The following is a 24380-nucleotide window of genomic DNA, read 5'->3' on the forward strand; positions in this document are numbered from 1 at the left end:
GGGCGGGGCATTGCGGACAATGGGCCCGAGGGGCGGGGCGATGCGGACAGAGAGCGCGGGGGCGGGGCGATGCGGACAATGGGCGCGGGACGATGCGGACAATGGACGCGGGGGGGCGGGGCATTGCGGACAATGTGCCCGAGGGGCGGGGCGATGCGATGCGGACAGGAGGCGTGGTTCCTCGCGGAGAGGAGTGTGTCATGGAGCCCGGGGGCGGCTCAGATGGTGGAGGCCATTCTGCCCTTCGGTTTCGCCCCGCTCCCAGGGCGCCAAATGGGGGAAATTCGATCTTTTGAACACATCCCTCTCCCCAAAACCATTCCTCCAGCCTGCCACATACAAAAACATATATAGGTGTAGATATATGTTTAAAACCCGCGAACACCCTCCAGGATGCGGAGAGGCCCGGGCGGGAGGTTGGTCTCGAGCTAGGCCCCACTATCACTCAGTCACTAACAATGGATCCCCTTGTTTAAACATGTGAGAGAGGACAATGTTATTTCGGACGGCTGCCATGATTCGTATTTAATGCTGCCATTTCCACAGCTACCTGACTTGCGGCTCATCCGCTTCTCCCAGCCGGGCGGTAGCGGCTCCTCCTCGGCCATGGTCCCTGCTTCGACTGAGACGGGAGGCCCTCACCGGGACAACCGAACATGATTGTGGAGAGGATGTCCCGCCCTTCCATGCAAGTCCCGGACGCCATTGGGAGGCATGGACGTCACTCGGTTTCAAGCCGAGCTGAGGTCGGTCTGCCATTGGTTCATAGCGACGTCGGTCACTCTCGGGTTCCACCCCTTTCATTGTTTCCTAACCTCTATTGGTTCATTCCGCCGTCAACCGGGGCGCTTCATGTCGGCGCGCGTTATCAGCCGCTTACAGGTATGTCAATCAAGGTGACACCCCGCCTCCTGCGTGCCACGCAACCGAACTTGCCGCCCGCCTCTGGTTCCGCCCTCTCGGACGTTCTGAGAACCCATTGCGCAAAATACATGTCCGTCAGAATCCCAGTACGCCGATTGGTCCGTGTAGGAGGGCAGGGAATGGAGGAGAGGACCGCCTAATCCGACACAAGTATTTGCAGAATTATATTTGCAAGATGCATTCTATTTTGCTCTAAAATCCACAATCTGAAGGCAGTGAAAACATATAATATTTTGGAAATTCCACTTTGGAAATAAAACCAATCTGACTCAAGATTGTTATACAGATTCTGACCTCACATCTTTAATGCATTGTCTGAGCTGAGATGTCACCTTTTGTTAAAAAACCTTAAGTTATCTCGATTTGGAGACAACACCAGGTTATAGTCCAACAGGTTTATTTGGAAGCAATAGCTTTCAGAGCTCTGCTCCTTCATCAGGTGGTTGTGGAGTCCAAGATCGGAGGACACAGAATTTATAGCAAAAGTTTACAGTGTGATGTAACTGAAATTATATATTGAAAAAGACTTGGATTGTTTGTTAAGTCGCTCATCTTTTAGAATGGGCATGTTGGTTTCAGTTCTTTCATTTGTAAATCCCAGAACTGAAAGTTACATTCTCGAGTGAACTTTAACAATAGGTGCCATGTTGGCTCAGATAATGTACTGAAGGTGTGAGGTGCCTTGTGTGAGGCTGCGTGTGTAGCCTGATTCTAATCTAAAAAAGGGATTTACAGAATCTTACACACACATACAGGCACAAACACACACACAGACTGCTGCAGACCCATACACTCTCACAGACCTCTCTCATATGCTCAGATATACACCCTGTCATACATGTATACCCCTTTACGCTCACACTCACACACATACAAATACACACACTCATACCTACCCCCTTCCCCAGCGCGCGCGCACACACACACATATAAGTTTGTGGGGTGAATTTGTATTTGCAGGATTACATTTTATTTTGCTCAAAAACTGCATGAATCCATGTAAGATTCTGTAAATGCCCATTCTAAAAGATGAAGACTTAACAAACAATCCAGTTCTTCTTCAATATATAATCTCAGTTACACTGAAAGTTTTCATCACAGTGAAAAGTTTTGCAATACATTCTGTGTCCTATGATCTTATATTCCACAACCACCTGATGAAGGAGCAGTGCTCTGAAAGTTAGTGTTTCCAAATAAACCTGTGGACTACAACCTGGTGTTGTGTGATTTGAGAAGGTGACAGAAAAGAAATTCTAGGATTTACATATTAATAAACTGAAACCTGCAACCCATTCTAGAAGAAGAAAGACTTAACTTTACTACACCTCCTCCCACCCTGCCTCTTGTAAAAATGCTGTTTCTTATTCCCAATTCCTCCGCCTCCGCCGCAAAAGCTCCCAGGAGGACCAAATGCACAATAGAACATTTCAGGCCCCCTTCTTCAAAGACTACAATTTCCCCTCCCATGTGGTCAACGATGCCCTCCAGCGTATCTCCTCCACTTCCTGTACCTCCTCCCTTGATCCCATCCCTCCAATCGCAATAGGGATAGAACGCCCCCCGGTCCTCACCTTCCAACCCACCAATCTCCGGATACATCACATCATCCTCCACCATTTCTGCCACCTACAAATAGACCCCACCACCAGGGATACATTTCCCTCCCCACCACTATCTGCATCCTGGAGAGACATTCCCCCATGACTCCTTTGTTAGGTCCAAACACCCGACCAACCCACCCTCCACTCCCGGCACCTTCCCTAGCCACCGCGAGAAGTGCAAAACCTGCACACGCACCTCCCCCCTCAACTCTGTCCAAGGTCCCACATCCAAAAGAGATTTATCCGTACTTCCATACAAATCATCTAATATATCCGTTGCTGTTGATGTGGTCTCCTCTACATTGAGGAGACAGGACTCCAACATTTCAGAGAACATCTCTAGGACACACGAACAACCCCAACACTCTGTGACCGAACACTTCAACTCCCCCTCACACTCCGCCCAGCACATGCAATTCCTGGGCTTCTATAAACTAGTGAGGATGCTGCCTGACCTGCTGCGCTTTTCCAGCAACACATTTTCAGTTCTATAAACTAGTGTTGTGTGATTTTAAACTTTGACACAAGAAAAAATTGACATTAACTTTCTCTGTTCCACCGATTTGCCACCTTCCCAAACCACACCAGTTGAAAAAGCACAGCAGGTCAGGCAGCATCTGAGGAGCAGGAAAACAGATGTTTCGGGCAAAAGTGAAAGGTCTTCAGGTCCTGATGGAGGCCTTTTGCCCGAAACGTCGATTTTCCTGCTCCTCAAATGCTACCTGACCTGCTGTGCTTTTCCAGCACCACTCTAATCTTGAGCTTTATTTGGAAGCACTAGATTTCGAAGCACTGCTTCTTCATCAGGTGGTTGTGAAGCAGGATCATAAGACAGAATTTACAGCAAAGACTTACAGTGATACAATGATGCATAGAACAAATCTAGATTGTTTAGTCTTTCATCTTTTAGAATTGATTTGCTGGTTTCGGTTCTTTAATATGTAAATCCCAGAACTTCTTTTAAGTCACATTCTCAAGATAATTTAAAGGTGCCGGTGTTGGACTGGGGTGGACAAAGTTAAAATTCACACAACACCAGGTTATATTCCAACAGATTTATTTGTTTATTTCTGCTCCTTCATCAGATGGTTGTGGAGCAGAGTCGTAAGACACGGAATTTATAGCAACAGGAGTGCAATGTCATGGAATGTAATATTAAATAAATTTAGCTTAGTCTTTCATCTTTTAGGATGATCATGTTAGTTTTGGTTCCTTCATATGTAAACCCCAGAACTTTTTTAAAGTCACATTCTCAAGATAGCTTTTAACAATAGGTGTCATCTCAGCTCAGATAATGCATTGAAGGTGTGAAGTTAGAGTCTGTCTGTGTCCCAATGTTAGGTCAGACTGATTCTGTTTCTAAAGTGGGAGTTACAGAATATTGCATGGATTTGCAGTTTTTCAGCTAAAATAAAATTGGAGCCCAGAGCGAGTCTGCGCTGTCTATCAGGGCCAATACAGGCTGTTGATTGGTGAAGAGGGCGGGACGACTGCTGTCCATCAGAACAAGACCGTCTGTTGATTGGTGTGTAATGCGAGACGAGCGCTGTCCATCAGCGCGGCCTCGAATGTCGATTGGTGGAGAGGGCGCGACCACCACCGTTCGTCAGAACTAGGCTGTTGATTGGTGGGGAGGGTGGGACCACCGGTGTCCAACAGAACAACACCGTATGTTGATTGGTGAATAGGGCGGGACGAGCGCTGTCCATCAGAGCGGCCTCGAATGCCGATTGGTGGAGAGAGTGGGTCGGACAGGTTCCATCTGGGAGACCGTTCTGACAAAGTCGACTTGTCCAACCTCCTGACGCTGCCTGGCTTGCTATGTTCTTCCAGGCTCCTGCCTGTCCATCAGGGCGTCCGACGCTGTCGCTTGGCGGACAGGGCGGGACGACCCCCTGTCCATCAGGGCGATCCAGGCTGTCCATTGGCGAAGAACGCGGGACGACCGCTGTCCATCAGGGCATCTGAGGCTGTCGATTGGCGCAACTACCGCGGTTCTCAGACCCAGGCCGTCGATTGGTGGAGAGCGCGTGACAACCGCTGTCCATCAGGGCGTCGTCGAAAGCCGATTGGTGGGGAGGGCGGGACCGCCAGCTTCCATCCGGGAGACGGGGTCGCTGATTGGTGCAGTTGGCCGTCCGTCAGCCCCCACCCCAAGGCGGGGCGTGGCAGTTGTTAAGGGGCGGAGCTGCGGCCTAGTCGCCGTTGCTGAGTGAGAGCGATCCTGTGTCGTCGTGACGGGGGTAAGGCGGTAAGTATCGATCTTCGTTGTGGTAAACACATCCCCCTCTCATCGTTGGTGTGACTATTCGTGTTTGTGAATAAACAGAGATTGAGTAACCCTCCCCCCTTCTGGAACCTTCTCCGCCCGTCGTTATTAACTCTTAAGTGTTTGTCTACTTTGGGGGCAGGCTGCTGTCGGTTGTAGGCCCTCGCTCCCCTTCCCCCCGTTGGGTTGGCGCTGAGTCAGTTGTAATTGATCGATAATTTGCCGCTCAATAGTGAAGGGCTACTTTGTGGCCTGGTGGTAGTGTCCCTGTCTCTGGGCCAGGAGACCTGGGCTCCAAGTTGCAGCTTGCTCCTGGAGTATTGAGATGTACAGCACAGAAACAGGCCCTTCAGCCCAACTTGTCCGTGCCGACCAGATGTCCTAAATTAATATAGTCCCATTTGGCCCATATTCCTATTCATATACCCATCCAGATGCCTCTTAAATGTTGCAATTGTACCAGCCTCCACCACTTCCTCTGGCAGCTCATTCCATACACGTCCCACCCTCTGTGTGAAAAGGTTGCCCCTTAGGTCTCTTATATCTTTCCCCTCTCACCCTAAGCCTATGCCCCCTAGTTCTGGACTCCCCGACCCCACCTTGTGTGTCTATCCTATCCATGTCCCTCATGATTTTATAAATCTCTGTAAGGTCACCCCTCAGCCTCCGACGCTACAGGGAAAACAGCCCCCAGCCTGTTCAGCCTCTCCCTGCAGCGACATCCTTGTCAATCTTTTCTGCACCCTCTCAAGTTTAACAACATCCTATAGCACAGAAGCATTGTCTGAACTGGTTCATTGGAAAATATCCCATCTTTTTTGAGAGTTTTGTGAAAAGATGTCTGAGCAGGTTGATTAAAATTATATCCAGTGCTCAAATACAAATGATGATGAATTTATGGTGGTAGTGTCCCTATCTCTGGGCTAGAATGTCTGTGTTCAAGCCCCACCTGTACATATCATCATTAAAAACTAGAGGGTCTCTGCAAGATTTGGGCAGTATCTGTGGGGAGAGAGAGAAACAGAAGTAATGTTTCCAGCCCTGTGAGATTCATCTTCAGGATACAAAGTCTTATAAAGTCATAGAGCATGGAAGCAGACTGTTCAGTCCAACCAGTCCATGCCAGTCATAAGTCCAAACTAAACTAGCCCCATCTTCCTGTGCTTGGCCCACAAGCCTCCAAACATTCGTATCTAAATGTTTTTTAAATGTTTAACTGTACCTTTATTCTGCACTTCTGAAAGTTCATTATACTTATGAACCACTGTGTAAAACGGTTGCCCCTTGTCATCTATAAATCTTTCTCCTCTCAGCTTAAAGACTGGCCCCTAGTCTTGAAATCCCCATCCCAGCAAAAAGATCCTAGTCACTCACCTTTTCTATGCCCGCATAATTTTGTAAAGCTCTGCAAGGTCACCGCTCAATCCCCCTCTCCTATTCATATACTGTCCAAATGCCTTTTAAATAGTGTAACTGCACCTGTATCTACCACTTCCTTTGGCAGTTCATTCCACACACAAGCCACCCTCTGTGTGGAAAAAGTTGCCCCTCATGTCCCTTTTGAATCTTTCTCCTCGCACCCTAAAAATGTGCCCCCTAGTTTTGAACTCCTTTACCCAAGGCCAAAAACCTTTGTTATTCACCTTACCTATGCCCTTCATGATTTTATCAGTCTCTATAAAGTCATTTGTCAACCACCTAAACTTTAGTAAAAAAGTCCCAACCTATCCAGCCTCTCGATGTAACTCAAACCCTCTGTTCCTGACAACATCCTGGTAAATCTTTTCTGAACCCTCTCTAGTTTAATAATATCTTCCTACAGCAGAATGACCAGAACTGGACACAATACTCCAGAAGAGGCCTCCCCAACATCCTGTAGAACCTCAACATGACATCACAACTCCTAGACTCCAAGGTCTGAGCAATGAAGACAAGCATGCTTAACACCTTCTGAACCCACCCTATCTACATGCGATGCAAACTACAAAGAATTAGGTACTTCAGCCCTCTAGGTCTCTGTTCTACTGCTTTATTCAAGGCCCTACTTTTAATTGTTTAAGTTCTCCCCCTTGTTTGTTTTACCAAAATGCAAAACTTTGCATTTATCTAAAGTAAACTCCATCTGCCACTCCTCTGCCTTTTGACCCAGTTGATCAAGATCTGTTTGTAATCTTGGATATCCTTCTTCACTGTCTACTATACCACCAATTTTGGTGTCATCCACAAACTTACTAAACATGGCTGCTATATTCACAACTAAATCATCTATATAAATGACAAACAAAAGAGACCCTGTTGAACACCACTGGTAACAGATTGCCAGTGTGGAAAAACCATTCCCCTCCGCCACACTGTCTTCTGCCATCTACTCAATTTTGTATCCAATTGGCAAGTTTGCCCTGAATCCAATTTGATTTAACCTTTTTTCTAATTAGTTGACCATGAAACTTTGTCAAAGTAAATAACATCCACCACTCTGCCCTCCTCGATCTTCTTGGTTACTTCCTCAAAACACTCAATCAAGTTTGTGAAAATAATTTCCCTCCCACAAAGCCATGCTGGCTATCCCTAACAGTGTCAGGGACCCAGGTGACTGTATGTGTTGAGTTTGAACATTTTCCACGTGCCCATGTGGGTTCCCTCCTGCAGTCCAATGATGAGCAGGTTAGGTGGATTGACCATGCTCAATTGCCCATAGTGTCTAGGGATGTGTAGGTTAGGTGGATTAGCCATGGGAAATGTAGGCTTATGGGGATAGAGTATGGAGGTGAGTCTGTGGGGGATGGTATTGGGAGAATCGGTGTGAACTTGCTGGGCTGAGTGGTCTGTTTCCATTCTAGGGATTCTATGATTCAGTGAAGGCAAGCATGTTAAATGTCGTCTTTACCATCCTGTCTACGTGTGATGCCAATTTCAAAAAATTATCTGGCGGAACCTGTAGATCTGTCTTCTATAACATTACCCAGAGCCCTACCATTAATTGTGTAGGGCAAGCCCTTGTTTGTTTTACCAAAATACAATACCTTGTGTTTATCCACGGTAGCTCAGTGGTTAGCACTACTGCCTCAGTGCCAGGAATTCTGGTTTGATTCCAGCTCTGTGTATCGTTTCCATGTTCTCGCAGTGTCTGCTTGGGTTTCCTCCCACAGTCCTAAGATGTGCAGGTTAGATGGATTGACTGTTTTAAAATGCCCATCGTATTGAAGGAAGTGCAGGGTTACAGGGATGGGTTTAGGTAGGATGCTCTTCAGAGGGTTGGACTTGATGGCCTGCTTTCACACAGTAGAGACTCCACTCTATCTGCTGCCACTCAGCCCATTTAAAAAGGCTGTAAATGAAGGTGTGGAAAGGAGAAATAGTAGGTAATGCTCTAAAGAGCAAAGTCAACAAGACAAACATACTCCAACTGTAAGGAAAGGAGTTTGGATAAGAGTTTGGATAAGAGAAGAGGGAAGGTGAGAGTGTTGAGGGAAGGAGGAGGGATGGAGAAAGTGAATGAGGAGGCCAGGAGGGGGCAATGTGTAGGAGGTGGAGTGGGCTAAGGGAAGAAAGAAGGGGATGAGGGAGTAGGAGGGGGAAGGTATGAGGGTGAAAGGAGGTGCACTCTGGGGTTCATGACAGTGGCTGAAATTAGTGGTTCTCAATTATTTGTTTAAATTTGTTTGTTTTGAGACTTTACTGAGTAAAGCAAATTATAGCATATAGAAAAATGATTATTCATTCCTGTATTCCAAATTGGACTTTACTTCAAAATGTGGATGTCCTTCAATTCTGAGAGCATTCTTGAATGATCCTGAAACAGGAGATGACCGTTTGGGCTATTGTATATATGCTGGTTCTTTTTAAGTACAATTTACTTTCCCTCCAAATTTACCCAATTCTCTTTCAAATGTCATTTTGAATCTGCTTCATCCAAGGTTTCAGGCAGCATACACGGTCACATTTTTGTTTTCTTAACCACTTTTTAAAATGTATATGTTTTATAGTAATTCTGTGGAATACAGGTTAGAGCAAGCTTGACTATTGAGTTTTCTTTTAAATGCATCTTTTGTTTTTCTTTCTTTCCTAAGAATACCTCAAAATGATTGAGATAGTTTGCAATGATCGTTTAGGGAAAAAAGTTCGAGTGAAGTGCAAGTATCCTTTTAAAATTGGTAATAAAAATTTATGCTGACTTTTTTAAAACCGGAATGTTACCTCTTATCACTATATTGGTTGTGAACTCATTGAGCACTCTTCTGTTGGTCTTGCTGTTGCTAACACACCGAAGACGGAAAATAATTTGAGGTGGCTGAACAATAGCTTATGGCAGTGTCATCTGTATCATTGTCTTCGGGTTGAGATGGCAGTACAGCAGCTCAGTGGTTAGCACTGCTGCCTCACAGCACTAGAGACCGGGTTTGATTCCACCGCCAGGCAACTGTCTGTGTGGAGTTTGCAAGTTCTCCCCAAGACTCTGTGGGTTTCCTCGGTGTGGTCCACTTTCTCCCCACGATCCAAAGGTGTGCAGGTTAGGTGGATTGGACATGCTAAATCACCCATGAAATCCAAGGAAGTGCAAGCTAGGTGAATTAGCCATGGGTAATGTGGGGTTAAAGGGATAGGGTAAGGATGTGGGTTGCTCTTCAGAGGTTTGGTGTGGGTTTGATTGGTTGAATGACCTGCTTCTACACTGTAGGATTCTTTGATTCTGTGTTCGAGCCTTTTGTAGCATTTTGAGGCTCCACTGTGCAGCCAAACAAAAAGTAGAATGCTTTTGCCTTGTGTTAAGAAAGGCCTAAATTGGAATGTGAATCTGTTTTTGCTCTTGCTGATTGGAGGATTTGTTAAAAATTACCCAAGATACAGTTATATGATGAGTCTTCAGTAAAAATAGGTAGCCTTGTGTTTATTGTTTTGGAAAACAAAGTTGTGAATGTTGGAAATCCAAAGTTTCACTGTAGTTTATTTTCCCTTAGGTTTCAGTAACATTTTTAAAGGCAATTAGCAGTGCAACAGTGATTATTTTGTGTTCTGATTGAATGGGAGTAATGTATTAACATTCACAAACTTGTATGCTTCGTTGTAACCTGTTTGCCACAAGGTGCTGAGTTACTGATCATAGGTGAGATCTAAAGGGAAGTCTTTCAACAGTCTATGAAGATGGGGCAGAGGAGTTTAAGAGGAATCCCAAGTATAGGTTGAAGGCACTGCTTTTTAATGGTGGGGCAGAGAATGAAGGGTATGTAGAGTTGTGGCAAGTTGTATCTCTTAAGTTGAAGAGGATACAAGGCTGTGACGATATTTAAATAAGAATTCTGATGTTGGGGTGTTGGAGAATCTGAATTGAATTTGGTTAACAAGGGTGAATGATTTGAGAAAAATGGTCCACTATATTAAAAGCTGTCCGGGAAGGCAATGCACCATATTAACAGAATTTGGTTAGGGCTGGTCTACTGAGGTAGGAATGGAAATCTGATTTGTAGAGATTTACACTTAGAGTTGTAGGCAAGATTGACACTGTTTGAGTACTTTGTCTTCTTCCTTAAAGTAGATTTGACTGCAGAATGGGTAATGAGGGTTGCTTTGCAATATTAAAGGCAGCAGGTAAGGTATTGGTATATATGTTAACTCACATCACAAATTATAACTGAAGAATGTATGTATTAACCATTTTTCTTTAATAAATAGCCCATGTGGCTTATGTAAGCTAAAATAGGAAGGCTTTGGCAACTACTCTTGTATAGAACTGTATTGACCACCACCCTTTGTTTCTAAGTAAAATAGCAAACACAGGCTACATAAGCTGTAAAAACAGGTGGGAAGGTCTTGCAAGTTTGTGGTTTTTTTTTTGTTCTGTGTTCTCCTTAACATTTCTCCCTTCTAGTCCTGATGATACCATAAAAGATCTGAAGAAACTGATAGCTGCACAGACAGGAACAAAATGGAACAAGCTCGTCTTAAAAAAATGGTTTGTTTTCTCATGTGACTGTGAAATACTGATTTCTTGAATTGCATGGCATTTGCAATACGTGAACATAGATCTATTCTCTGGATTAGCCTCCTCTCATTGCTTCAATTAACCATATTAACATTATTCTGTTGGATGTGCATGTTGATGGTATTTGTTGCCCATCTGTTTGCTTCTGCCAATTCTGAGGACATCTTGAGTTGACCATATTTCTGCGGGTCTGGAGTCCCATGTAGGACAGACTAGACAAGGACAAGATGTCCTTCCCTATAGGCCATTGATGAGCGAGATAAATCTTCACGACATTTGGCAGTGGCTTGATTTTCTTTTTAATTCTAGTTTTTTATTGAATTCAGATTTTACCCTCCATCGCCTCCCCAGAACATTAGCATGTCCAGTGATGTTAGAATAATACAAATGCCTCCTCATATCCTCCCATTCCTTGCTAGAATGGGAGCTTTTCTAGAATGCTAACTTTTTTTGAGTCAGTGTTTTTATTAAATGAGGCAAAAGTGAGGACTGCAGATTCTGGAAACCAGTGTTTAGATCAGAGTGGTGCTGGAAAAGTACAGCAGGTCAGGCAGCATCCGAGGAGCAGGAAAATCGACATTTCGGGCAAAAGCCCTTCATCAGGAATATTTTTATTAAATGTGTCTTGCTAGAAAAAGCTCGTGCACTGATTTGGAACCATTTGCAGCATTTTATCCCTTGTGTTGAAATTCAGATCGTTGTCTTGTTATGGTCCAAAGAGGCTTCATTTCAGTTGTTGCTTCTAATTTTAACTTTTTATTTTTCCATTCCAGGTATACAATTTTCAAGAATCATGTTCAGTTACAAGATTGTATCTTTTTGTTGTCATAACTCTGATAATGGCTTTTTGACATGATTGGAGACAGAAGGGTATGAGAGAAACATTGTAAAGTATTCACACACTCATGATAACACCCTGTTCTAACTTCTATAAGCTTGTTCTCAACGCAAAGGAAAATGTCAAAAATGGATGTTTTTTCAACTGGAGGCCAAGGAGCCCTGTCTAAAGACTGATCTACGCACAGATGTAGGAGAGATAAGTACTGTTGAAGACTTTAGTGGTCATGCATGCATGATCACTGATCAGAAGAGGCTTTCCCATGCCTGGTGCCCACTCGACTATTCAATGGCTGGTCAGGTTGGGCTCCCAGCACCACTTTGCTGTTTATTACCTATAACTCCTGTGAAGCAAGAATCTGCAAAACTCAGACTTGGAAATATTTGGCAACCCTGCCTCCACTACAGTCTGAAAAGAAGTCCATACATTGCATTGGCAAATTATTCTCCCATCCGCTGCAGGGTGATCATTGAGTTTAAGGAAGAATGTCCCACCCCCAAAATTTTGTATGAGGACAAAATGTATCATCCAAACAAACTGCTGCTTGATGTAACTGCAGACTCAAAATTTACTGATTAACTTTTTGAGTAGTAGCTTTTTTTATTCGTTCACAGGCGAGGACATCGCTGGCCAGGCCATCTGTAATTTGCCCAGAGGGCAATTGAGAGTCAACCACGTTGCTGTGGGTCTGGAGTCCTATGTAGGCCAGACCAGATAAGGATGGCAATTTCCTTCCTTAAGGACATTACTGAACCAGATGGATTTTTCCAGGTGTCAGCAAGAGATTCATCGTCATCGTTAGACTTGCAATTCCAGATTTAAATTGAATTCAAATTTTGCCATCTGTCATGCCAGGATTCAAACCCACATCCCCAGAACATTGTCTGAATTAACAGTCCAGAGATAATACCCCAAGACCATCACATCCCCTAGTGCTCCAGAGCACAAATGTTTTACTTTGTTCTCCACTGTATTTTATGGATATATTTTGCCTCAGACTTCACTTGTTTACATGAATAATGCAACTTTTTCAAAATTATTTGCTAATCATTGAGCCAATTCCCCACATCTTGAGATGGTTGTAATAATTCAGAATCTTCTCCAGCCCTAACAATGTGCATGTAGTTTGTATACAGTCAGTTCTGCTATAATGTGTGTTTCTTCAACGCAATTTGGCTATAATGCGATTGACCGTTATTTGTAGAGCATAAACTTTCCTTGCGTGTTTGGCTCTAACATGATTCCGGCCCAGTTAGTTTAAATGGTGCTACTATTATATGATTTTCTTATAACGCTGGATCAAGTGGGAATGGAATTGTCGTCTTATATCAGAACAGGCTGTAATCTGAAAATCTGCAGATTATCTCTCTAACTCTTTTTAAACTGGTTATTAATACCAGTAAGAGGTAATACGTTCCTAATGTCGATCCTTGTGGAACACTGGTTGGGTAGCCACTTTCAAAGTATATTGAGACCAGTTTACAACTTAAATTCTGTTTTCCATTTAAAGGCTAAAATTATAACTAATGCAATCCTCTGAGGAAGCTTCTTGATCTTTATGAAGAATGTTTTGGAACTCCAAGCTGATTCTGCCTACCAGGTTAGCAGCATTCACTGAATTCTCAAAAGTTATCAACTTCTTTCTATGTCAGATTTGGATTTTTTTTTTTCTTGCTTTGATTTTTAGAAACTGATCCAATTTCTTGGTTATGGAGTCATAGAGATGTACAGCACGGAAACAGACCCTTCGGTCCAACCCATCCATGCCAACCAGATATCCCAACCCAATCTAGTCCCACCTGCCAGCACCCGGCCCATATCCCTCCAAACCCTTCCTATTCATATAGCCATCCAAATGCCTCTTAAATGTTGTATTTGTACTAGCCTCCACCACATCCTCTGGCAGCTCATTCCATACATGTACCACCCTCTGTATGAAAAGGTTGCCCCTTAGGTCTCTCTTATATCTTTCCCCTCTCACCCTAAACCTATGCCCTCTAGTTCTGGACTCCCTACTAGAGGGCATAGGTTTAGGGTGAGAGGGGACTGTTTGAAATAACAATCCAGTTCAGTGATTCTTGATATTGGTGTTGAAATAGGGGGTCAATAGCACAACATGTTGCAGTCTGTGAGGATCTTGTGGCGCAGTAGTACTGTCTGGGTTCAACTCACTCCAGTGCCAGATGTGTCCAAACAGGTGGTTGAAAAATGTTTATTGTAGACTGGGCATTCTCAGTATTTATGCCCTTAACCAGACTGCTTTCAGATGAGATCCACGATGGAATGAACTTGGAGCTGTACTACCAGTAAACAATGATGCACTCTGAAGTGGACAAGCTTATCATCGGCCATCAGCACCATTCGTTGAGGGGAAAGGACTTGCGACTTCATAATGATTTGCTTTTCTGAACAAAACCAGTGATTTGTATGTTTTACTGACCAATGTCACCTTTTTTTTTTCTTGCTCTTTTTTTTTGTTTCAGAGCAGTTTTAATTTCTGGTTTCTTGTCCATGTCCAAACTGGGATTTTTAATGTGTAAAATTATAGTTGGCTAAAGTTGAGTATATGCTTCAATGATGTATTTCTCTTCAACCCTTGCCAGATTAGCATAGCAGTGTTTGTACTTCCCCACCAGCAGACCTGTAACCTTTCCAATCTGCAGCCTGTTCAACCACTGTACTTCCAAATCCCTGCCAATTTGTAACTGTATGGAGAAAGACCAGATGTGCAAGGTATTGAAAGTGCTAACTGTGTTAGTGAGGTGATGGACCTTGGTAAACTATCAAAGTGCTGTCTTTTAGGGTTAACCTCTGGGAGAAATTCGAAGGCAAGTATTTTGAATTTTCCTTTCTGATATGTTTTTGTGGAAAAAGTTTCACTGAGCTTGCTGGTGGCAGGCATGATATTAACAATCTTCAAAAGTTCTTGGTTTTATGAACCAGGCTGTTGAAGTGAACCATGTTGTTATATGCACTCAAATTGGTTTAAATAAAACTAAAATCTGGAGACTTGCTTCAATATATCTTGTTTTCTTTTTCATCTGTCTTTGGCTGGAATTAATGAGCACAAGACCCAGCTGATATTGGGTATATCAGGAAACTCTGAAAACCGCTAATGCTAATTTTATTTTAGTCATGTGATGTCAATGACACTGGTCAGGCCAGCATTTATTCCATCTTCCTAGCTGCCCTTGAGAAGTTGAAGCTGAGATGCCGCCTTGAACTGCTGCAATCCATCTGATTAACTAGAAATAAAGTAATATTAATCAACTCATCTGTTTTTTTTACATGGTTGAAAGTTATTCTACTGATTTTGGAGAACTTTTTTATTTCCTCTACTGTCTTTCAGTTTGTGAGTGTCCTCCCTCCCTCCATCACCATCACTGTAGCACCTCAACAAGGTTTCTTTGATAATACTTTCCAAATCTTCACACTCCACCATCAAGAAGGCCAGGGTGATTCTTGTACACCTGTAACTTCATCTTGAGCTATGCTTCATCCTGGACTGAACTGGTGTGAACTCCCCAGTGCTTAAAGCCACTTCCCTGAGTTGAACATACTCTATTGACCTTTATCCCAGATGACACTTGGCATCAGAAGGGGAATTCCAGATTATGGAACATTCCTGCTGCTCGTTTAGTAGTCAGACATCAATTCCTTTTGCATAGATTTCGGGGAAGACCTTGGAGAGGTGTAAGGAGGACAGTGGTATATGGTGTGGAGTGTGGATTCATCTTTTCTGTCCTCTTTGCCCCTTGGTGCTTCTGTTTAAGAAATTGCACTATTTCAACTGCAAATGCTAGTGCAAGGAGCAATTCAGTTAAGCAGCTGGGTGGTCAGTTAACTGATTTCAACATCTCAACCTTTTGAGTGAAAGGCTGAAAAGCATTCCAAGTTGCAGGGACTAGCTGAGTTGCTCTTGCTGGTCGCTAATGTAAGGTCCTCTGTGCTGTAGCAACTATGATTTGAGAGCAGGACTGTGTTTTTCCTAGTCAGGCATTTCTCCATCTCTGTCCAAAGGCAAATGTCGAACCTACATTCTCCATATAGTGGTCAGAACTGGATGGTAGGCTTGGAATTCCTATTCTCAACAGTGCAGTTCTCTTTGTAGAAAAGAAAAAGTTGTCCCTTTTCCAAGTACAGGAGTTGGGAGGTCATGTTGCGCCTGTACAGGACATTGGTTAGGCCACTGTTGGAATATTGCATGCAATTCTGGTCTCCTTCCTATCAGAAAGATGTTGTGAAACTTGAAAGGGTTCAGAAAAGATTTACAAGGATATTGGCAGGGTTGGAGGATTTGAGCTATAGGGAGAGGTCGAACAGGCTGGGGCTGTTTTCCCTGGAGCATTGGAGGCTGAGGGGTTACCTTATAGAGGTTTACAAAATTAATGAGGGGTGTGGATAGAATAAATAGACTGAGTCTTTTTCCTGGGGTCGGGGAGTCCAGAACTAGGAAGGCATAGGTTTAGAGTGAGAGGGAAAAGATATGAGACCGAAGGGGCAACATTTTCATGCAGAGGGTGGTACGTGTATGGAATGAGCTGCCAGAGAAAGTGGTGGAGGCTGGTACAATTGCAACATTCAAAAAGCACTTGGATGGGTAAAGAATAGGAAGGGTTGAGGGGTATGGGCCAGGTGCTGGCAGGTGCGACTAGATTGGGTTGGAATATCTGGTTAGCATGGGGTTGGAATATCTGGTTAGCATAGACAAGTTGGACTGAAGGGTCTGTTTCCGTGCTGTACGTCTGACTTTTTTAAAAAAGGTTTCTGTAAAATTGGGTGTAGGGAGAATTGAGTGTAGTTGGGAGGGTACGGTGCTGAGACGGTTGGATAATGCGCTTGATACGTGTCAAATGATGGTATTAGAATCTAAGTACTGGCGGCTCATCCTGGATAAGGCTCTGGTACTAATAGGCTGACTTTGAAAAAAGTTGAGCTTTCTAACAACTAGGATAAAGTGCTCCAAACTCTAGCATAGGTTTGCTGTGAAATCATAACTTGCTTAAATCCTTTAATTATTCTGTAAGTTAATTGTCAAACTGTACAAATGTCTGACAAAACCTGTGTAAAGCTTCAGTAAATAAGATTGTACAGTATGAGTCCATTGTGCTCTTCAAAGAGGTATCCAGTTCATTTCACCCCTCTTCTTTCCTCATGTAATTCAGATTATGCATCCTCCATCATAACTTGTATGTATTTTTTTCACTGTGTGGTGAAAATGAAATGGCAATATTCCTTTCCTGCTATTTTTAGGCAGATGTATTTTGTGATGATCTAGATAAATCATTGCAGCCTTCTCTTTTCTAGACCAAGGGTGAAATTAACATTCCGTACAATGTTTGAAAGTTTTATTAAAAGTTAAGTCTTACATGGCTACCAGAATGAGAATACAAAAGGATGCCTTTTTGCAGGGTGTACAACCATTGCAATCTGGTTAGTTCAGCTCTCCCACCTCATAGTATAATGGTCCTTTTTGTGATTGTGACTAAAAGACCATGCATCATATCTACCAAGATCTCCACTCTTGATTTTACGTCAGACATTATCTAACTCAGCAAGCCAGGACTTTGTTTTTTAAAAAAATGCTCAAGTTGTGCATGTCTCTTCTGAAGGCAGTGATGGAGCTACCATCTTAATGTAGAAGAGTGGACTGCTAGAACAATAGTTGATGGTACAGACGTGATAGGCTGAAGGGCCTTTTCTGTTTGATTTTGAGGTCACTTGAGTGAACTGAGTCACTGAGAGTCTAGAGTTACATCCTGGTCTTTCTCAACATCAGTAACGAATTAGCTGGGGTTTAATGGCATCTGATTTGTTTTATGCTCACCAGCACGGAGAGTCGTTTTTCAATCCACGTTTAAATATTGAATTTAATTCTCCAGTTGTTATGGTGGGATTTCAACTCTTGGGAACATAATTCCATGCCTTAAGATTCCTAATCCCATAACGTGACCACTATACTGTCGTTCCCCCCTCTACAGGTTGCAACACAGATTACAGCACAAGCTTGTGACATAACAAAATATCGATTTTAATTATAGAAAAGATTAAACATGGATGTATCCATCAGAAGGCTAAGACTATTTATATAATCAATTACAGTCTAAAGCTCTATTTGCAGGTAGGTATCTGCAGTACTTTGCAGGATTTACTGAATTTGCAGGTTTTGTTAATTCCAAGTTTTAAGCACATAATAGAATTTGAAATGCATAGGTTATTTTGTGCAGTGTAAATGTATTAATCGTTAATCTCTAATATTGTTCACCCATACACTACCTCATAGCTGAGCGAGGAGGCAATGTGTGCACAATGGGACCTCACCATTTGCTCTCCCCTACCTTGTAGCTCATCTTAGGAATTGAATATGAAGACTAGGGAGACTACAAAATTATTTTAATGATGACTGTGTGAGTCCATGTTTACGCTTAGAAAGCCTGACCTCTCAAACCAACCGACCAGAGATATTTCTTAAATGCAGTATATCTGAAATATTGTGTAATGTTAAAAGAAGAAACACTTTTGATGCAGGTGAGGAGTTGGCTATCACAATGCGTTCTGTAGTTGAGTGTCCATCACTGCTAAGCGGAACAAATTGGCCTAGATTTTGTAGTCAATAACAAAGGAACAGTGCTTGTCCTCAGAGTGCTTTGGCCGTTGAGCGGCAATTTAAAGTATTTTGGGACCCCTTTCAACATGATCTCCTTCCCAAGGAATTTGCATTGTGCGACAGCGGAGCAAGCAACAGAATGATTCTTCCACCGATCAGCTTGAAGAACACTCCGAGGAATGCAGCCCCTAAAGCAGGAAATATAAATTGAAATGTTGGGGGGGTTTTTTGGTGGCTGGCAGCCTCACCAGTACTTCTGTTGCAAACTCCAGGTCATTGTGTCAGTGATATAGCGTCTCTCCTAGGTACAGGAGCTACAAGGAAGGTTTACTTCCTTTTATAATTGGTCTTCACCCCAAGTGAAAACCTATCATTTATGTACTGAGCTATAACTGAGAATCAGCTTTAACTTGCTGCATTATCAGAAGCATTTGACAATGTTACCATTTAAGTTCACTTCTGGCATGCAAATGCATTCTATCAACAAACCAGTTTAACTATGCTTCTTGAGTAAATACTGCAAAGGATCAAGAGAAATATCAGGTTACCTATTGTTCACTTGCTACTATCATCTGATTGTCCCCTAGTTCTGTTAGCTAAGGTATGTCTTGATCCTCAGATTCTGATATTCCTGTCTTGCATTGTTGTTCCAGACCAGTATTGCTGACTCCTGCATTCTCCCTGGGGCTTCTCGATGGTGATTCCGTGGCTTGGCTGGCCTTGATCAAATTGCCTGGATGGGGCACATGTTCTTCCACCTTTTCCACTATTTCAGTTGCCTGAGAGCGTGCAGAGGTGTTTGAGATTGCTTGTTCTTCTTCAGCATCTTCTGCCATTTTTCCAGATAATTTATCTGCTGTGCTGACTGGAATTTCACCTGTCCCTTCTGCTAATGGATCTAAGTGTGTGCCCTGATTCTCAGCTGAGTTTTCGAGACATTCTGGAAGATTTCTCAAGCACGTTGGAGCGTGCGCTTGGCAAGTATCTCGACTTTCTTCCGAACCCATGGCAGAAGTTTGTCGCCCTTTTCCGACACCTTTATTTTGGGTTTCTAAATCTGCGTCGATGTTTTCCAATATTTTCAAGTCAATCTCTGCTGGGGCTTTCAGTCCAGTTTTGATTTCTGTTGGCAGCTCTTCATCATAACACACACATGTATCAGCAGCTCCTCCTTGTGTTTCCTTAACCAATATGTCACCTTCGCTTGACTTACCATCATCTTGGCTAGCTACCATTGAGCCATTATCCGTATCTGAGTAGACTGGCAACTCTGTCTGCCCTGCAATATGTTTGGCATCTTTGCAACATTCTTCTTGCATGTCACTATTGTTCACACCTGTAGGAGTCTCATTTGTACTATCCGATACTTCTTGACAATCAGGCTCAACTCCTGCTTTAACCAGAATATCCGTTGCACCCCCTGAACCAGTTGGAATGGCTTCTGCTTTTCCAGTGGTCTTGGATCTTCCTACCTCAGCTATACATTGTACCTGGGAGTCTTCACATCCTTGAATGTTTTCTCTCATTGAACCATCCACAGAAGTGGAGAGTCCAATGTTCTCCATTGCCGTTAATGCTTCAATCTCCTCTCTGTACCCCTGGCTTTCTGATTCTTGGAGATTAATTTGACCATCTTGTATAGATCGACCATCAATAGACAGTTCTTCTCTACAAGGGTCTTGGTCTGATTGTTCTGTCTTAAGTTCAACATCAGCCTGTAAGGAGGTTTCTTCAGGTTCCATTGCAGTCTGCACTGAGATATTCTCTTCAGATTCATTGTTTTCATTTCTTGCCTTGAGACCTGGATCTCCTTTACCTCCAAGAACTTCATTTCTTTCAGTCACTTGTTCTTCTTCAACAGTAATCTCTGCACCAGTTGCTTTTGCCAGTTGCACCTCCATAGCCATTGTTTCTTCAATTGCTTTGCTAATCTCAAATGGTTCTTCATTTATTGTGAGATCTCCAGATTCCTCTTTATTTGGCACGTCTTGATTTTCACACACACTAGGGGATATCATGACTGGATGTTCTTCTAGTCCCTGTTTGGTAATTTCCTGGGCACCTTCTACCTCTGCCATGTTTCTCTTGGATCCCAACAAGCCAAGATTTCAATTGTCGACGCACTGTTGCGGTCAGTTTAATAAATCTTCACAAATTTAATCTTCACTCTTTCCCAAACTTCTCAACCTGTCGTCCCTTTGTTCTTTTTCGGAGCAGAAAGTGGTTGTGTTAAAGCTGCTGCCTGGTGACAAATTTTGTTGACAGCACACCTGTGAAGAGCTTTGGAAGGTTTTGGTGCTATGGAAATGTAAATCGTTGCTGGGTTCTTTTGGAGAACTTCCTGCTTAAATGCAAAAAAAAGATTAATATGATTATGTTTAAAGACCAAATAAAGTTACTTGTTCAGGAATGCAAATACAACGTGGAATCCAGATGGCCCAAGTACACAGAATTTCTGTTTAACAAAGCACACCTTTTTGAATATATGATTTTTCAATCTTCTCCTCTGTCTTTCCTGTTAGAATTTGCACAGCATGCACTTGGCAGGGGCCAATCAATTCTGCATGACCTTTTCTGAATCTCAAGGAGCTAATATCCGGATGTGTCTCGCCCTGATACGATGCATTAGTTTTGGATTCAGACTACATTTACATCACTGGCGTAGTATCTCAACAGCTTCAATGTAAGTGTAATTGCAACACAAAGCTTTTCATTTCAGAATGGGCTGCTAACTTGCAAAGCATTGAGTTTTTGTGAGAGGATGTCAGAGATGGACACCGTTTAATAAAATGCTGGAAAATCCAGCGAAAGGAATTTGACAAAACCCACATTGATTCATGAGTTCTGTTCAACTGCACTTAGATTCTGAAATATCCCTGCGACTGAACTCTGCTTACATTTCCATTTCTATATTAATGTAAGGTGTTCAATCTACAAAAAGTGTTAACAGAAATTTTTTTTTCTTCATTCAGGTATTAGTAGTTTATAACCTGGACTGAAATCGACCCCTAATGAAAACTGAATCTTCCATTTTCGTGCATGTACGGACACATCACTGCAGTTATTCTGAGGCTAGCATTTGCAATGTTGTGATTATTAACAGCTTGGCCACCATGGGGAGGAAGCATTTTGTTGCACAGTGTTTTTTCAAAGGTTAAAAATCACACAACACCAGGTTGTCCAACAGGTTTAATTGGAAACACATTAGCTTTCGGAGCGACGACAACCACCTGATGAAGGAGCAGCGCTCCGAAAGCTAGTGCTTCCAATTAAACCTGTTGGACTATAACCTGGTGTTGTGTGATTTTTACCTTTTATACACCCCAGTCCAACACTGACATCTCCAAATCGTTCTTCAAAAGAACTAACTTGTGTCAAATGTTTTTAAGGTACCATAGGAGCTATGCAGCACAGAAAGAGGCAATTCCAGCCCACTGTGCCTCTTTGAGAAAGTTTGAAATTAGTGCCACTCACCTATGCTTTTCCCTATAGCCATGTGAACTTTGCAAGCATCTATTTAATTATTCCCCTTTAAACCCCCTGTTGAATCTGCTTCCGTTAGTCTCTTGGTGCTGCATATAAGCTTTTTGAAAATCACAATTCCACACTGGTAAAATACTTGTGTCATTTTAATTAGCACAGTTATTCAATCTCTGATGCAAACTGTAACCATTTAAAAAAAAGTCACTGCTTACCTGTTACAAGTACTTTCAGAAAGTTCCAAGGAGATTCACCACACACTCCACTCCAGCCAGAACAGAATCATCCTCCAACTTTCAGACCGACCCAGTACTGAGAGACGTTGAGAGAGCGCTGTATCATAGATTACTGTGTGTTGCTGCATGCAATGGGGAGCTATTGGAGTGACGTCCAATAATATGTTAATTATTGCAGCGTAGCTGAGATCCCACTAAAGGAGGGATGTGGACTGTGTTGACAGTGCAACACATGAAACAGTGTAGAAATAGTTCAAAATAACACAGTAGGGTCTAAGGAGGCTGTTGTGAGACTGGCAATGCTCTCTGGCAGAGGGGTCCACTTGAGACAACGACAAGCTTTCACAGTATGTCAATAAATAAAAATGAAAAGATTCTTTCATAACAAGGAGCCTCTAGTCATTGCTCAGCTAGTTTAGGATAACTAAAGGTACAATAACATAGTTAAAGAGGCAGTGTTATTAATGCTAAATCTCAAAATAAACAGTTCAAAAAAATTGCATTTGGTGTAGTTGTATTCTGTTGACTCATGCGATTTGGAATAGATGACCAGGTACAGTTGGATGAGTTCTTGTGATTGGATAATATCTCAGGTTATATCTGAGCACAGTTCCCTTTCCATGGCTTGAGGACAATGGATAATGCTATTCCCACTGAAGGGCAATTGCTTCTCTCTTCAGGCCAACTGCCCAATTTTTAGCAGCTTTTCATGAGGAACCCTTCAGCCGTCAAAGTTCTCCTTTGAACGTTTGCTACTGCTGCCCAAGTCCTGCACTTGGTGGGGGGGTGGGGGCTCCAGTCAAGTCCACCCCTGAGGTTCTGCGCTCACTGCAGCGTCATCGTGGTCTGATACCCAGAGGCGCTCCATTACCTGGGCTCATGGGATGACCCTCAGCACATCACAATGAAATTTGTAACAGCTCGCTTCATCTGAAACCCTGACAAAGAATTGGGTCATCTATGAATGGTTCCTGATGGCTGTGCTGCGCGTGAAGTGGAGAGAAGCAATGTTCACCCTAGCCCTGAAGTGAGCAGAACTATGCACCGAGTGAGCTTGCCCTCCCAGACCAGCAACATGTTCATCCGTAGGACCACTCCACATTTGGCTACTGTCCAGTACTGGTTGCCATACTTACAGATGGATGTTGATGCATTAGAAGCGGTTGAGAGAAGGTTTACTTGAATAATACCTGGAACGAGCAGATTGCCTTATGAGGAAAGGCTAGTAACCTGTATCCTCCAGTGTTTAGCATAGGGTGGCATGATGGCTCAGTGCTTAGCAGTGCTGTCTCACAGCACCAGGGACCTGGGTTCGATTCCACCTTCAGGTGACTGTCTGTGTGGAGTTTGCATATTCTCTGCATGGGTTCCCTCTGGATGCTCCGGTTTCCTCCCACAGTCTGATAATGTCCAGGTTAGGTGGACTGGCATGTTAAATCAGGGATGGATGGTTTAGCCATGGGAAATGTGGGGTTGCTGCGGTGGGATGCTCTTTGGAGACTTGGTATGGACTTGTTGGGTTGAATGGCCTGTTTCCACACTGTAGGGATTCCTTGATTTAGAAGAGTCAGAAATGACTGAATTGATACATATAAGATGGGAGATTTGACCAGATGGATGTGGGAAGGATGTTTCCTCTTAATAGAGAATCTACAACTAGGGATCACTGTTTCAAAATAAGGGGGTTAAAATAGAAATGAGTAAATACTTTTCTCAGATGGTTATCAGTCTTTGGAATTCACTTCCTCTAAAAGCAGAATCTTGAAATAATTTTAAGGCACAGTTGGAAAGATTCTTGATGACCAAGGGAATGAAATCAGAGGATATGGAGAAATATAGAGTTAAAATTAAAGTCACATCAAGCACGACCTTATTGAATAGTGGAGCAGGTTGAAAGGGCTTAGTTCCTGCTCCTTGTTTGTATGTTCATGTCTCACACTAACCTGGTTAACAACAATGCCGTAGCAGTGCTGTCGGTGGGCTAGCAATCCAAACATCCAAACTCATCCTCTCTGTGTTCAAGTCCCTCCAAGGCAGCTGATGGAATTTCAATTCAACTAGTTAATCAAAGAACTGTTACGTTAATCAAAGAACTGTTACAACACAGAAAGAGACCATTCTGTCCATTGTGTGTGCACTGACCCCCTCCAGGTCACCTAGTGCCATTCATTTTAAAGCTAGCCTCACTATTGAAAGAAAAGCTCATTCTTGGAGGCGATGGCCCACTGGACTTATTGCTAATCCAGAGACCCAGGTAGTGTCCTGGAGAGCTGGGTTCAAATCCCGCCATGGCAAATGATGGAATTTGAATTCAATAAAAATCTAGAATTAAGAGTCTAATTGTCGATTGTTGAAAAAACCCCATCTGGTTCACTAATATCCTTCAGGGAAGGAAACTGCCATCCTTAGCTGGTCTGGCCTATATGTGACTCCAGACCTGCAGCA

General features: G+C 43.1%; 3 protein-coding genes across 5 annotated transcripts in view; 1 reads left to right on the forward strand and 2 right to left on the reverse strand.

The window, feature by feature from the left end:
* pin1 (peptidylprolyl cis/trans isomerase, NIMA-interacting 1) overlaps positions 1-664 on the reverse strand; it is an 18557-nt gene extending 17893 nt beyond the window's left edge. Inside the window, exon 1 of the mRNA XM_043694957.1 lies at positions 551-664. Within this exon, the coding sequence (XP_043550892.1) occupies positions 551-608 (58 nt within the window). The 5' untranslated portion in view covers positions 609-664. The remainder of the gene's footprint in view (positions 1-550) is intronic.
* A 4005-nt stretch (positions 665-4669) lies between these two features.
* Positions 4670-14619, forward strand: ubl5 (ubiquitin like 5). Of its 2 annotated transcripts, none has more exons than XM_043694958.1 (5): positions 4670-4776; positions 8865-8931; positions 10661-10744; positions 11548-11585; positions 13879-14619. In XM_043694958.1, the coding sequence occupies exons 2-5, from the start codon at positions 8876-8878 to the stop codon at positions 13920-13922; spliced, it is 222 nt and encodes a 73-aa protein (XP_043550893.1). In that variant the 5' UTR covers positions 4670-4776; positions 8865-8875; the 3' UTR covers positions 13923-14619. The 2 variants fall into 2 exon arrangements, with proteins under 2 accessions (XP_043550893.1, XP_043550894.1); XM_043694959.1 differs by lacking the exon at positions 4670-4776 and adding an exon at positions 6658-6789.
* A 3008-nt stretch (positions 14620-17627) lies between these two features.
* LOC122552270 lies at positions 17628-22401 on the reverse strand. Of its 2 annotated transcripts, none has more exons than XM_043694960.1 (2): positions 21915-22401; positions 17628-20560 (listed from the first exon to the last, which is right to left on the reverse strand). In XM_043694960.1, the coding sequence occupies exon 2, from the start codon at positions 20295-20297 to the stop codon at positions 18816-18818; it is 1482 nt and encodes a 493-aa protein (XP_043550895.1). In that variant the 5' UTR covers positions 20298-20560; positions 21915-22401; the 3' UTR covers positions 17628-18815. The 2 variants fall into 2 exon arrangements, with proteins under 2 accessions (XP_043550895.1, XP_043550897.1); XM_043694962.1 differs by having other exon boundaries at positions 17628-20563.
* Positions 22402-24380: the final 1979 nt, after the last annotated feature.

Source organism: Chiloscyllium plagiosum, chromosome 8 (genome assembly GCF_004010195.1).
Source record: "Chiloscyllium plagiosum isolate BGI_BamShark_2017 chromosome 8, ASM401019v2, whole genome shotgun sequence".
NCBI lineage: Eukaryota > Metazoa > Chordata > Chondrichthyes > Orectolobiformes > Hemiscylliidae > Chiloscyllium > Chiloscyllium plagiosum.